The sequence below is a fragment of the Eretmochelys imbricata genome, chromosome 25 (genome assembly GCF_965152235.1).
Source record: "Eretmochelys imbricata isolate rEreImb1 chromosome 25, rEreImb1.hap1, whole genome shotgun sequence".
NCBI lineage: Eukaryota > Metazoa > Chordata > Testudines > Cheloniidae > Eretmochelys > Eretmochelys imbricata.
In genome coordinates, this window is record NC_135596.1 from 2,619,794 (window position 1) to 2,634,881 (window position 15,088).

At 43.1% G+C, this 15,088-nt stretch overlaps 1 protein-coding gene across 1 annotated transcript in view; it reads left to right on the forward strand.

Annotated features, from left to right (window-relative positions):
• ELAVL1 (ELAV like RNA binding protein 1) overlaps positions 1–15,088 on the forward strand; it is a 99,954-nt gene that overhangs the window by 44,741 nt on the left and 40,125 nt on the right. The window contains exon 2 of the mRNA XM_077841842.1: positions 801–984. Within this exon, the coding sequence (XP_077697968.1) occupies positions 813–984 (172 nt within the window). The 5' untranslated portion in view covers positions 801–812. The remainder of the gene's footprint in view (positions 1–800; positions 985–15,088) is intronic.

The following is a 15,088-nucleotide window of genomic DNA, read 5'->3' on the forward strand; positions in this document are numbered from 1 at the left end:
AGTTCTGGATTCAAGTCCTTCTGATGTGTTAAGTTGGATGAGGAGGTCAGTATGACTTCACATGAAACTTTTGCATTTTTTCAGGTTTTTTTAAATTTAAAAAAATTATAATAAAAAAACCACTTCTGTTAAAAGCATGCTTGAGCTTCAAAGTCAAGCCCGAAACTAGGAAATGCCAGAATTAAGGTTCTTATGCAATCTTATGTAATTTGCCTCTTGTGTATGTATTATGAATTATTAGTCTTCATGTGATCACATGCTGTCATTTCTACAACACCCATGCTTCATTCTGTATAAAGGCTGGACAGTGTATAAGGCAGAGGTTTGTAAGAAAATAACTTGTAGTTAAGACACTGCACTGGAACCCAAGAGAACTAGCTTCTATTTCAGTCTCTGCCACAGATTTCCTGTTACATTGGGTGAAGCTGTCACTCCTGCAATCTGTGTTCAGCCCCTTGCTCATATGCATTATAATAACTTTTTTAATGTAGTTTTGTGTATGTGATTTGGAAAAACATTGAAATGTACCTAAAATATATTTTCACTCCTGTTTCCCCCCCCAATTTATTGACGTGAACATCTGGGGTTCTTTTCAGTGGTTCAGGTTTGTTAGCTTGACAGAATGAAGTAGTCTGGAATTTTTTGAAAAATACTGGAGTTTTCCTTTAAGAACTAAAGATAATATATAGTTTTGAAATAGTTACTTGAAGCTTTCAATTGAATACAGGCAGAGAAAGTTCAATTTATTTTAAAATGAAGATTTAGACCTTATTTGTGACTTTTTTTTTTTCTCTTTGCAGATATTTTATAAAATGTCTAATGGTTATGAAGATCACATGGCTGAAGATTGCAGGGATGATATTGGTAGAACAAATTTAATCGTGAACTACCTCCCTCAAAACATGACGCAGGATGAGTTACGGAGTCTATTTAGCAGTATTGGTGAAGTTGAATCTGCTAAACTTATTCGGGACAAAGTTGCAGGTATAATCTAGTCTATACAAATTTTTGCTTTTTGGTAGACTGCTTGCTCAAACCCTTGACTAAATGCAATTCAAGTAGATATTTTGAATTTCTGTGTATATTGTCTGCAGTTACCAGCAATGAACACAACTAGATTTAATGCAATGTTAAGATTAAGAAATAAAGTATTATAAAGTCCAAGACATTTCAGAAATGAAGGGGCTAAATTCATCTCTTGGATTAGGAGGTGCAACTCATTAACTTAATTCAGACCCTGGTGTGAACAGGTCCATTCAACCTGTAGATTCTTCTGAAATATTAACTTGGCCTTATTGAATAAATTGCGATGTAGACTGTGCAAACAATTGGAGTCTTCAAAACAGGAAAATGCTACATGTGCAACATGCCTTATATATTGTTGCAGGAGAAAGGAATTTTTTTATTGTTGCAGAAGAAAGGAATTTAAGGAATTTTCTTATTTGAGTGCTTTATTTTGTGACCTTAACATTGCTCTAATGCTAATTCCATTTTAACTTCCCAAGTTCTTTAAGGAAGAAGGCAGGATGGGGCTCAGGGAAAAATAACAAACACAGAGCTGCTTAGTCTTGTGGAATTTGGTGGTTCTTTGAAATTCAGATAATGTTATCAGAGCCATAACTTTCTTGATACACCTATTCATCTTATTAGCTAACAAGGTTCACTAGCAGAGCCTTTATCAGCTTCTTGGTGTGGAAATAATGAGGTGGTTAGGGTATAAAGGTACTGTAATTTTTGACACGCTAAGCAGTTTCCTATATTTACAAGTTCTGCTCATCCTTGTTCAGAATCTTTTGAGTTTCAGTCTCCTGCTTCAGCAGGTGAGGTTGTAAATTCCTATAACCAAGTAGCTGTGCAGCTAACTGCCTGTGGATGCATGTTTGCCTACACCCATGTCTAAGCATGCAGCTAACAGCTCTAGTGGAATTTTCTACAGCTCTTGGTGAATCCTGCAGTTCAAAGATTCTTACTCTCTTCTTCAAAATTAGTAAAGCCCATATTGTTCATTAAGGCCTATTTACATACCAAGTCTGAAGCTTCAAAATTCAGTGGCTGAGTTATCCTCATGAATAAAAATTAATATTTTTATAGAATGTCAGTTTTGCTAGAGACGAAGCATGTAAAATTTTGTGCAAAAGGTGAATATTTTAGAAAGCATGCATGTGAGAACAGGGGACTACAGCAGAAATAAATATTGGTCTCTAAGGTGCCACAAGTACTCTCATTCTTTTTGCTGATACAGACTAACACAGCTACCACTCTGAAACCTACACCAGAAATGGTTTTGCAACTTTAGAGACTTTTTCCCTCCCTTCTTCCCTTTCCACTACCACTACATCCGATTCTGGAGGATCTGGTGTGGAGTTTCTGCTACTGTATTCCCCTAATCTGTCTTGTGTTTTTTGGATCATCCTTTGCTATGAATAGCTCCAATACTTGACTGTGTTTCATTACTTTCCCAAGCAGCTACGGGGTGGGATCTGTGAGCAGCAGCTGCACAGACATTGGCGCTACATGCGTATTTGAGACGACGTTAGGCATCCGTTAACGCTTGGAAGATGATCTTTGCTCCTTATGATGGTAGTTTTTATTTAATCCTGTTTTCTGCAAAAATGATGACCTAGACCTTTTTATGAGGGAAAACTGCTTATTAGGTTTCAGAGTAACAGCCGTGTTAGTCTGTATTCGCAAAAAGAAAAGGAGGACTTGTGGCACCTTAGAGACTAACCAATTTATTTGAGCATGAGCTTTCGTGAGCTACAGCTCACTTCATCGGATGCATACTGTGGAAAGCATAGAAGATCTTTTTATACACACAAAGCATGAAAAAATACCTCCCCCTACCCCACTCTCCTGCTGGTAATAGCTTATCTAAAATGATCACTCTCCTTCCTTAGAGTGATCACTTTAGATAAGCTATTACCAGCAGGAGAGTGGGGTGGGTGGAGAGAAAACATTTTGTAGTGATAAACACCCATTTTTTCATGGTTTGTGTGTATAAAAAGATCTTCTGCGCTTTCCACAGTATGCATCCGATGAAGTGGGCTATAGCTCACGAAAGCTTATGCCCAAATAAATTGGTTAGTCTCTAAGGTGCCACAAGTACTCCTTTTCTTTTTACTTATTGTTAGCGAGTGGATTTTTCATCTCTTACAGAATCATAGAATATCAGGGTTGGAAGGGACTTCAGGAGGTCATCTAGTCCAACCCCCTGCTCAAAGCTGGCCCCCTCAAGGATTGAACTCCCAACCATGGTTTTAGCAAGCCAATGCTCAAACCACTGAGCTATCCCTGCCTCCCAATTCCTGTCCATCTTAAATATTTGAAGTATTAAGACATTAGAAAATTGTCTCACCGGCATGACTCCCTTCTTAGTTGCTACTTGAACTATGTGAGATTGTTGTTCTAATCTTACCTCATAAATGAATCCGTCTGCCCACGTTTGTTGCTGTAAACTGTATTCCACTGCATCATTGTGTCTCTGGTAATACAAGATCACACCTAGAATAATATGTTCTGCACTGGACACGAGCAAACTAGAAAGAGCTATTACATACCTATGTTCATTTATATATAGTTATTTTTAGGGCCAGAAAAGACAACTGTGAGCATGGTCTGACCTGCTTAACACAGGCTGAAGAATTCCTATGGTAATTCCTGTACTGAAGGAAATTTTGTCCGTATTATATAAATGAACACTTTCAGGCCCAGTTACTTGTGGTTGAGTTAGATATGCAACCTCTCTATTTAGACTTTAAATGAGAATGGATTTACTTCTTCCCTTATAGGTAATTATGCTTTCTTTTAAGAATTTGTCTTCTTTCCAGTTTGAATTTTTATAAATTTAATTTACAGGCATTGGATCTTGTTATGTATTCTCTGCTCGATTAGTCCCCTAGTGTCAAATACTTTACACCTCAGTAGGTGTCTATAGACTATGATCAAGACCTTTAACTTTTTTGCCTAGCTAAATTGAACTTTTTAAGTTTCTCATTGTATGACATATATTCCATTCCTTGAATCACTTTCATAGCTCTTCTCTGAACTCTCTCCATTTTTTTCCAGTCTCCTTTTGAAGTATGAGTATCAGAACTGGATACAGTATTCCAGTAGTGGTCTCACCAGTGCTGTATATGCAAGTGGTGCTCTCTCCCTACTCTTACTAGATCCCTGTTTATACATCCAAGGATCTTGTTAGCCTTTTTCGCCATAGCATCCCTCTCATGTTCAGGTGCTTTTCTACAGTGACCCTAAGTACTTTGTAGAGTCACTGTTTTCAAGAATAGTTGCCCATCCTGTAAATACTGGCCTATGTTTTTGCTCCTAAATCTATGACCTTGCATTTGGCTATATTGAAATTCATGATTTCAACTTCTTCTACATAATTTACCAAGCAATCTAGATTACTCTGTGTGAGTTGTTTACTGCTACAATTTTTCAGTCGTCTGCAAACTGTATCTGCAAAGATTTTATATTTTCTTCCAGGTCATTGATTTTTTTTTTTTTTTTTTAAATGGCATAAGGCTGAGAAAGACAAGGCAGGAGCCCTCTGTAACAGTGGCTCTCAAACTATGAGGCAGGTCTCCCAAGAGAGGAGCAGGAATGGGTCAAGGCAGGTGCAAGCTCTGGGTATGTTTGTGTGGGGGTTTTTTGTTTTTGTTTTTTGTTTTATTTAGTCTGTTGTGAAAAGTGATATTGACGAATATGACTTTTCACATTGCCACCCTTACTTCTGTGCTGCTGCTGGTGTGGCGTTGCCTTCAGGACTGGGTGCCTGGCCAGCAGCTGCTGCTCTCTGCTCTGCTTTCAGAACTGGGTGGCAGTATATGTACTTGGGGTGAGGGGGGTAAACTACTACAGATACTATTACAGATACTACAGATCAAATAAGTTTTTGAGAATCACTGCTCTGGAAGTATCCCCACTATTTGATCATTCTGTTAACAATTGCATTTTGAGATGCTAGCCTATTTTAATTTATTGAACAAGTATCGTACTGATTTGATGTAATGCAAATTTATTAATCTGAGGTACTAAATCTTATGCCTTACAGATAACTTGATAAAATATACTTTGATATCTTTATCAACCAGATTTGTAACATTGTTTAAAAAAATCAAGTTTGCTTGACAATACCTATTTTCCATTAAGCTATGTTGATTGTCATTTAATTATTTTTCTGTCTTCTCTTTATTGATAGTCCCACAGCATCTGTTCCATTATTTTTGCCTGACATTGAGGCCAAACAAGCTAACTGATAATTAGCTCCTTATCTTGTTTTATTCTTTGACTTTCTTCTTGGTCTCTGGAATTTGTTTTCCAAGGTTTATTGAACTAACACTAGTGACCTGCAGACTCTTGGGTGCAACATTTCCAGATCTGTTGATGAAAAGTTTTTAACTTTAGTAGAAGCTGCTTAACACCCTCCTTGGTTACTGCTGGAATGGTGCTGTTATGAGGTGGATACGTTATCTAGTTTTGTTCCTCATACAGAATAAACATTAACCAAATGCTTTTACCTTCTGTGCATCATTGACTATTTTACCATCTCAATCTAGTAAAGAAGATCTGTATAAGTGTTAGGATTTCTTTTGTTCCATGATTCATTAAAAATATTCTTCCGTACTGTCCTTTAACCCGTTAGCCATTGATACTCCATTGGTACCTTCAGCTTCCTTTGAGTCAACTGCAGTTCTTAACTTCTAGTTTATATTCATTGCAATCCATTTCCCCTTTTTCCATTTGCTGATTGCTGCATGCTGACTTATCTTTCATATGCTCTCAGCCAAGATGCCCCTCTAACTGAAGCATTATGCTCTCAGTCAGTATTGCATATAATTATTTTTAGCTTTGAGAAATTGGCCCTTTTACAATGCCAAGAGTCTATATTACTGGCTGGGACTGTATTCTGTTTTCACACAGCAAATAGATCGTGGTCACTTTTGCTAAGGCATCTGCTAACTCTTTATTTTGCTGAGAATGCATCTTTGTCCCTTTTAAATAAATAAAATTTTATAAATAACTAATCTGTTTAGTATCTCTTTTTTTTGAACCATTTTTATTAACAAAGGGTTGTCTTTAGTTACATTTTTCCATATAATTAAAAATCATTGCCAGTTATCCTTGTATGTACTGTTGAAGAAATTAGTTGTTTTAAGCAATTTTCTCTTTCAAAATGGCCACGCTTTCCCAGAGGTTAATGGCTTTTAAGCTACTTGTGCCCAAGTAGAGAAGGAACTGCTTTTCTAGAGGGGAACATCCAGAGTTACTTTCCAAAGTTTTAGTAACTAGTATCTAAAACCACTACTTCAGGGCATAAGCCAACCTCTAACTTCTGGGTTTTAGGAGGAAACTTCTTCCCTGGGAGCAGGTTGTCCCATACCTGTTAAGGTTTTTTTGTATCTTGTGGCCAAACCCAGCTGCTTCAGTTTTCGAGACAGGATACTGAACTAGATGGAGCACTCATCTTGAATTTCTGTAGTCTGGAGTGGTTATGGTTCTGTGCTTGCTTCAAAGCAATCATCTGACTTTATGTGCGGAGTGTCTGGTCTGAGGGTTTTGTCCTTAGAGCCTTTGCATTGCTTTGTTGTTTGATTAACTCCTCAAAGGAGGTTGAAGTTCCAAGTGCTGTTTGATTGTCACATCACACTTGAAGCTCTTGATGGCTGGCTTGGTTGGAAGGTTGGGCACCATGGATATTTCTCCTGGTTTCGTGCAGAAAACTGTACCTGTAGCCTGTTTTGTGCTGCTCTTTATGGATATGTAACACCCTTGTCTTGATGTAATTCCTGTCAGTGGTTGCCCAAGGTTCATAGGCTGTCCCAGCCCCCCTTAACAACGCTTCAGCCTATCACCTGACTGGGGGCAAAGGGATAGAGCTGAAAAGGATTATGACTCTTTAGAGTGTGATGGGCTGATTCCTCAAAAGCTATGTAAATATCCACTGAGGAGGAAGACAAAGGCAATGTCTGTCCAGGATGATCTTACTTTTGCTCACTTCCTGAAGAAGCAGCTCCAATTCACTTCCTAAAGCACAAACCCATCCTTTCTCTTCCTGCAGTCCCCTGCTTTATTAGTTACACACCTTTGAATGAGGCAGGGGTGGGGTGAGGGCTTCAGATAACTGCCTCATGGGGGGCATGGCTAACCTTCAGTGCTGCAACGGCACAGCTGGACTAATGCTGCTACAGCGTGTCTGGTGAAGACGCTCTGTCAATAAAACTACCTCAGCGAAGGGCAGAAGCTATATCTGCAGGACAAGCTCTCCCACCAACGTAGAACTGTGCACACGAGCACTTGCGTCAGTGTAACTTATGTCGCTCGGTGGTGGTTTATTCACACGCCTGTGTGACGTAAGGTATGCCAATATAAGCTGTAGTGTAGATATAGCCTTACTATGTATTTTAGGCATTGATTAAGGCCCAGATTCTGTGGGGCAAGAAAATAGCATGTGGTCATATCATTGGGGCAAAATTAAGGAATAAGGGGCAGCCTTTATGGCAAATTTTAAATGATTTCCCCCTTAAAATAACTATTTAGGAAGTAGTTTTGCAATTTTACAAATCTCTCTACCACAAGTATAACATTAACAATTACAAAAAATTAATTTTTGTTTAGAGAACTTATACAAAGATAGTCATCGGTGAACCTCCTTGTCATCAAAGGCTTTTTTTCTGCTTTAAACTGAAAAGACTGTTGTTCTTCGAGTGATGGACCCTATTGTATTTCAGTGAGGGCTTATGCATGTGCCCCATGTGTTTGGATCTGGAGATTTTTTTTCAGGTGGTAGTGTTTATTGATCTGCACATGCGCCTGTGGCTTGCCTCATGGTTTTGTCTGAGGTGTAAAGGGCAGACAGAACCGATCACGTCTCCAGTTCCTTCTGACTGCAACATGGTCTGGATCGGAACTATTAGTGTCCTCTTGCATGTGATGCACTTACTACTACAACAACAAAAAACACAATTGAACATAGTTTTAAAGAGTTTTACCATTTCTATTGGTTTTATAGTAGTTTTAGTAGTTTAGTTTGTTAGTAGAATCAGGGTTCCTTTTTGGGATGTTTTAGTCCCAGTGGAAACCCCTCCACCATACCCACCCCAGCCCCCCGTGTGCGGGTACTGGACTATGCAGAGAACCCAAGGCTTTAAAATCAGTGCCTCCTGCCCATGTTCCTTCTTGGTCAGCTACGAAAATCAACGCTGCATCTACTGCTTGGAAGAAGCCCACATTTCATCCAGGTGCAGTATCTGCCAGTTCTTCCCAAGCCATACCCAGACTCTCCATCTCTGGAAGTACCTCATGGAAGTTGCCATGAGACCTCATTTTGACCCTGGCCAGGCAACCTCCCTGTACATCAACCTGAGGCTACCAGCGGTGTGCCTTCAACTATGAAGTCGTAGGCTGGCACCAGCAGTACCACCATTGTGAACCATGCGCCGGGGTCTAGTCAGGAGGTAAGGAAGCATGCACATAAGCATGGCAGTAAGTCTTCCTTTAAACCTAAGAAGGGAGAGATTCCTTCCATGAGTTAGTCATGGGGACGGAGTGCAACCTAAAGTGCACAAACATGAAAAGCAGCTGCATGAATAGACTGATCAACCTGTACCAAGTGTGGACACACGCACACAGTCAACATCAGCATCGCTCAGAACCAGAGAGCCATAACCTCCAAGAAAGACCACTGCTCTGGTTCCAGGGACTGAGAAAGTTCTCTTGGTGCCAGGGAGGTTGGAAAAGTGCCAGAGCCCCAGGAAGTGTTTGTTCTGAGAGAATCAAGGTCCCTGCGCTTTCTGGAGCCCTCTACTTCTAGGGAGTTACCATCTCCGGCATCAGACATGCCACATCTGAGGCACTCCTCGCCCACCACTCCAACAGTGCACATGCTTCTGCTAGCTCCGATGGTACTGCCAATGGAACTGGTCTCCCAAGTTTTTGTCTTCAGAGGACTTAGATGAGGGTTAGGGACCATCCATCCTTTCCCGCCACTACGAGTACCCACTGTGGCCTTCTATATTGTGACCATATTCTCCACTCCAGCTGCCACTGGTTTCCTTGTTCCATGGGGCCCTCCTCAGCACCCTCTGGATCCATCCTGCTGTCCCTATTGGGGATCATGGCCCTAATACCTTCCCTCAGAACCTGTCCATTCTGTCAGGGAGGCTTCACCTATTTCACCACCTGAGGTGCTTTTGAGTTGATGTTTGGAACCTGTAATGGAAGATGAGCTGCTCAGAAGGTACTGCTGGAACAGGAGAAGTTCCCATCATCCTCTCCTGATGCAGCAGTGGTTTCAATGTCCTGCCCATTTTCTGATGACTACCAGGAATTCCAGGATCTCCTGCGTGGGGTGGCTGGAGAGCTTCACATTCCCCAGAAGGAGATCCAAGACACTCAGCATAAGCTGCTGGATATACTTCTCTTAGGTCGACTCTGCTTGGCCTCGATATCAAACAATGATGCCATCCTTGAGCCAGCTCACACAATTTGGCATACGCCAGCCGCATGTACACCTACCCCAAAGGGGGCAGAAAAGGATACTTGTACCAGTCAAGGGGTCTGAGTTTCTGTTCTCACCTCCACCTCCCAATTCACTTGTGGTCCATGCAGCGACAGAACGGGCTAGGCAACAGCATCCATGCTCCACCCCATCCAGCAGGGAGGGCAAGCAACTGGACTTTTCAGGCTGCAAAGTCTTCTTTTCAGTCAGCCTTCAATATAGGATTTCAAATGATCAGGCATTACTTGCCAAATACAATTTCCTGAATTTCCTCCTCAAGGACTACTCATGACAGCAACTTCGCCCTGGAGGTGGCCTCCTGACTACAAAGAGGAGCGATAGTGGGTTCCTCTGGACTTTTCTATTCAACTTACTTCCTGATACCTCAATAGAAGGATGGGTGGAGCCCAATCCTGTATCTCTATCATCTCAATTGATTCATCTGCAAAACCCAAGTTTCATATGGTCACCTTAGCAGCCATCATCCCATCATTAGAAGAAGGCATTTGCTTATGGCTATCCATATGCAGGATGCTTATTTTCACATAAACATCCATCTGTCCCACCGAAGGTTCCTGATGATTATGGTAGTCCTTCAGCACAATCAATACAGGGTCCTGCCATTTGGACTCACCACTGCTCCCAGGTTTCAGAGTAGCAGCCGTGTTAGTCTGTATCCGCAAAAAGAACAGGACGACTTGTGGCACCTTAGAGACTAACACATTTATTTGAGCATAAGCTTTCGTGAGCTACAGCTCACTTCATCGGAGGGATTCAGTGGAAAAGCTTTCAACATCAGGGAGGCCTATCTCTGGGGAATACAAGGACCCCATAACGCCTATCTCAATGACTGGCTCTTAGCAGCGTGGTCCAGAGATGAAGTCCAGATTTCTACCTCCATATTACTCAGACTCCTTTCAACCCATACGGTCATCATCAAGGTTGAAAAATCAACTTTGGACCCCACATGGTCCCTAGAATTCATAGGGGCCTCCATCAGCTTAGTCATAGCACAAGCATAGCTACCAAGGAACGTATTCCAGTCTTTTGTAGCCCGAGTAGTCTTTCTTAGGAACTCGTAGCCCGAGTAGTCAGTGGTCCTTATCTCCTGGTCCTTATCTCTTGCCTATCTCTCTTTGGCCATATGGCCTTGGGCACATACATCACTGCCTTGGCTCACCTCCACCTTTGCTGCCTCCTAGATGTGGCTCCAGAGAGTTTACTCACCCATGGATCTGATACTGATGGTTTCTACTGAAGTACACTCTTCCCTCCAGTGGTGGACAGGCCCTGATGGGTCATAGAATCATAGAATATCAGGGTTGGGAGGGACCTCAGGAGGTCATCTAGTCCAATCCCCAACTAAATCATCCCAGCCAGGGCTTTGTCAAGCTCGACCTTAAAAACCTCAAAGGAAGGAGATTCTACCACCTCCCTAGGTAACGCATTCCAGTGCTTCACTGCCCTCCTCGTGAAAAAGGTTTACCTAATATCCAACAGGTCTGTGTGAGGGTCCCCTTTCTCCCATCCTCCCCGGACAATACAGTCATTACCAACACATCCCGCATAGGGTGGGAGATTGCATAACGCAGGGAACATTGACCCCTCAAGAATTCAGGATGCAAGTCAACATTCTAGAACTCTGAGCTGTTAGGAAGGCATGCCAAGCATTTCTCCTATCCATTTGCTCCCATCACGGTCTTATCATGCTGGAAGGTTGGACATATGACCAGGGAAGAGTATAAAAATATTGCTCGGGCATGTAGGAATGATATCAGGAGGGCCAAATCGCACCTGGAGCTGCAGCTAGCGAGAGATGTTAAGAGTAACAAGAAGGGTTTCTTCAGGTATGTTGGCAACAAGAAGAAAGCCAAGGAAAGTGTGGGCCCCTTACTGAATGAGGGAGGCAACCTAGTGACAGAGGATGTGGAAAAAGCTAATGTACTCAATGCTTTTTTTGCCTCTGTCTTCACTAACAAGGTCAGCTCCCAGACTACTGCGCTGGGCATCACAAAATGGGGAAGAGATGGCCAGCCCTCTGTGGAGATAGAGGTGGTTAGGGACTATTTAGAAAAGCTGGACGTGCACAAGTCCATGGGGCGGGACGAGTTGCATCCGAGAGTGCTGAAGGAATTGGCGGCTGTGATTGCAGAGCCATTGGCCATTATCTTTGAAAACTCGTGGCGAACGGGGGAAGTCCCGGATGACTGGAAAAAGGCTAATGTAGTGCCAATCTTTAAAAAAGGGAAGGAGGAGGATCCAGGGAACTACAGGCCAGTCAGCCTCACCTCAGTCCCTGGAAAAATCATGGAGCAGGTCCTCAAAGAATCAATCCTGAAGCACTTGCATGAGAGGAAAGTGATCAGGAACAGCCAGCATGGATTCACCAAGGGAAGGTCATGCCTGACTAATCTAATCGCCTTTTATGATGAGATTACTGGTTCTGTGGATGAAGGGAAAGCAGTGGATGTATTGTTTCTTGACTTTAGCAAAGCTTTTGACATGGTCTCCCACAGTATTCTTGTCAGCAAGTTAAGGAAGTATGGGCTGGATGAATGGATGATAAGGTGGATAGAAAGCTGGCTAGATTGTCGGGCTCAACGGGTAGTGATCAATGGCTCCATGTCTAGTTGGCAGCCGGTATCAAGTGGAGTGCCCCAAGGGTCGGTCCTGGGGCCGGTTTTGTTCAATATCTTCATAAATGATCTGGAGGATGGTGTGGATTGCACTCTCAGCAAATTTGCGGATGACACTAAACTGGGAGGAGAGGTAGATACGCTGGAGGGGAGGGATAGGATACAGAAGGACCTAGACAAATTGGAGGATTGGGCCAAAAGAAATCTGATGAGGTTCAATAAGGATAAGTGCAGGGTCCTGCACTTAGGACGGAAGAACCCAATGCATAGCTACAGACTAGGGACCGAATGGCTAGGCAGCAGTTCTGCAGAAAAGGACCTAAGGGTGACAGTGGACGAGAAGCTGGATATGAGTCAGCAGTGTGCCCTTGTTGCCAAGAAGGCCAATGGCATTTTGGGATGTATAAGTAGGGGCATAGCGAGCAGATCGAGGGACGTGATCGTTCCCCTCTATTCGACATTGGTGTGGCCTCATCTGGAGTACTGTGTCCAGTTTTGGGCCCCACACTAGAAGAAGGATGTGGATAAATTGGAGAGAGTCCAGCGAAGGGCAACAAAAATGATTAGGGGTCTAGAACACATGACTTATGAGGAGAGGCTGAGGGAGCTGGGATTGTTTAGCCTGCAGAAGAGAAGAATGAGGGGGGATTTGATAGCTGCTTTCAACTACCTGAAAGGGGGTTCCAAAGAGGATGGCTCTAGACTGTTCTCAATCGTAGCAGATGACAGAACGAGGAGTAATGGTCTCAAGTTGCAGTGGGGGAGGTTTAGATTGGATATTAGGAAAAACTTTTTCACTAAGAGGGTGGTGAAACACTGGAATGCGTTACCTAGGGAGGTGGTAGAATCTCCTTCCTTAGAGGTTTTTAAGGTCAGGCTTGACAAAGCCCTGGCTGTGATGATTTAACTGGGAATTGGTCCTACTTCAAGCAGGGGGTTGGACTAGATGACCTTCTGGGGTCCCTTCCAACCCTGATATTCTATGATTCTATGGACAACACCGCCACTGTTTACTACATCAGCAAACAAGGGGCATGAAGTTAAGGGCTCTATTTGTGGTGAAGTGGTCAGTCTATGATATTGGTGCATCGTCCACAAGATCCTTTTATCTGCAGCCTATCTTCGAGGGACTCAGAAAGTGATTGCAGACTCGCTCAGCTGACCATTCGTGATCGATCACAAGTGGGAACTCCACGATACCATAGTAAGCGACATCTTCAACAAATGGGAGACTGCAACGTGGGATCTCTTTGCCTCCCCCGAGGCACATACTGCACTGAGAGGTATTGGTTTCCACTTGCAATGCACTCATTCTCTGCTGGTCAGACTAGATCAACTACATCTTCCCCACCACCATTCCTGCCATGGGTACTCCACAAGATCGGGCAGGAGAGAGCAGTGGTTATCCTGATTGCCCTACTGTGACCCAGACAGTTCTGCAGAGAAGGTTGGGAAACCAGGTCAGCTTGCCCTCCACTTCCCATCCCCACTTTCCCTGAGCTGCTAACGCAACATAATAGGAAGATCAGACATCCTGATCAGCAGACACTTCACCTCACAGTGTGGTATTTAGATGGGCATCTTCTCTAGAATGAGAGTGTTCATCAGAAGTGCAAGACAACCTCTTGAGCAGCAGGAAGGAGTCCACTAGGCGTTTCTTCCAGGCCAAGTGGAGCCGCTTCACTACCTTGGCCCAACAGAAAGGACTTTTCCCCAGAAGAGGTGAAGATTCCCTTTCTTTTGGATTACCTCCTGTGCTTGAAGTGACCAGGTGTCGCCCTCAACACTCTCAAGGTCCACGTAGCAGCGATTTAGCAATTTCTACCTGCAGAGGACAAGACCAATCAGGAAATCTTCTAGATTGAGATAAACAATATCCAGGAGGGTTAAGTGGCATGCAGTCTACAAGTGGATTTCACTGTTATCAGTTGTCAGGACTGCCTCCATCCCCTGGGGTGAGGGCACATTCCATGAGAGCCCAGGTTTCGACCACTGCCATCTTCCACATTGTGCTGCTTTGGGACATATGTAGAGTGGACACGTGGAGTTCAGTACATACCTTTGCCATGCATATATGCAGGATTCTGCAATGGATGCCTCATTTGGCACGGCTGTCCTTTGCTAAACCATTCCATCTTCATCCTTGCACCATCCTCCGACTTAAGTGTACTACTTGTTAATCACTCTCAGTAGAATATAATAGGGACCATCACTCGAAGAAAAGGAGGTGGTTACTTGCCTGTAACTGGAGGGCCCTCAAGATTTGTGGTCCCTATCTGTATTCCACTTCCTGCCCTCCTTCCCCTTTGCTGCGGATATCTTGAATTCATGGTGGAGAAGGAATTGAAGACAAGATCAGTCTGCCCCACCCTCAATCATTTTGTTTGCCCCACAGTTTCATCCAAAGGGCTCATGTGTAGCCCAACAGACATTACTTCTTGGGGGAAAAAAAATCTCCTGCTCATGATGCACATGCATAAACCCTCAATGGAATACAAACAGGTACCACGTCTCAAAAAATATCTAGTTACAGATCACTTACAAGACGTGGAAGATTGGACAAATGACCAGGGAAGAGTATAAAAATATTGCTTGGGCATGCAGGAGTGAAATGAGGAAGGCCAAATAACACCTGGAGTTGCAACTAGCAAGAGATGTTAAGAGTAACAAGAAGGGTTTCTTCAGGTATGTTAGCAACAAGAAGAAAGTCAAGGAAAGCGTGGGCCCCTTACCGAATGAGGGAGGCAACCTAGTGACAGAGGATATGGAAAAAGCTAATAAAGGCTTTTTTTGCCTCTGTCTTCACGAACAAGGTCAGCTCCCAGACTACTGCACTGTGCAGCACAGCACGGGGAGGAGGTGACCAGCCCTCTGTGGAGAAAGAAGTGGTTCGGGACTATTTAGAAAAGCTGGATGAGCACAAGTCCATGGGGCCGGATGCGCTGCATCCGAG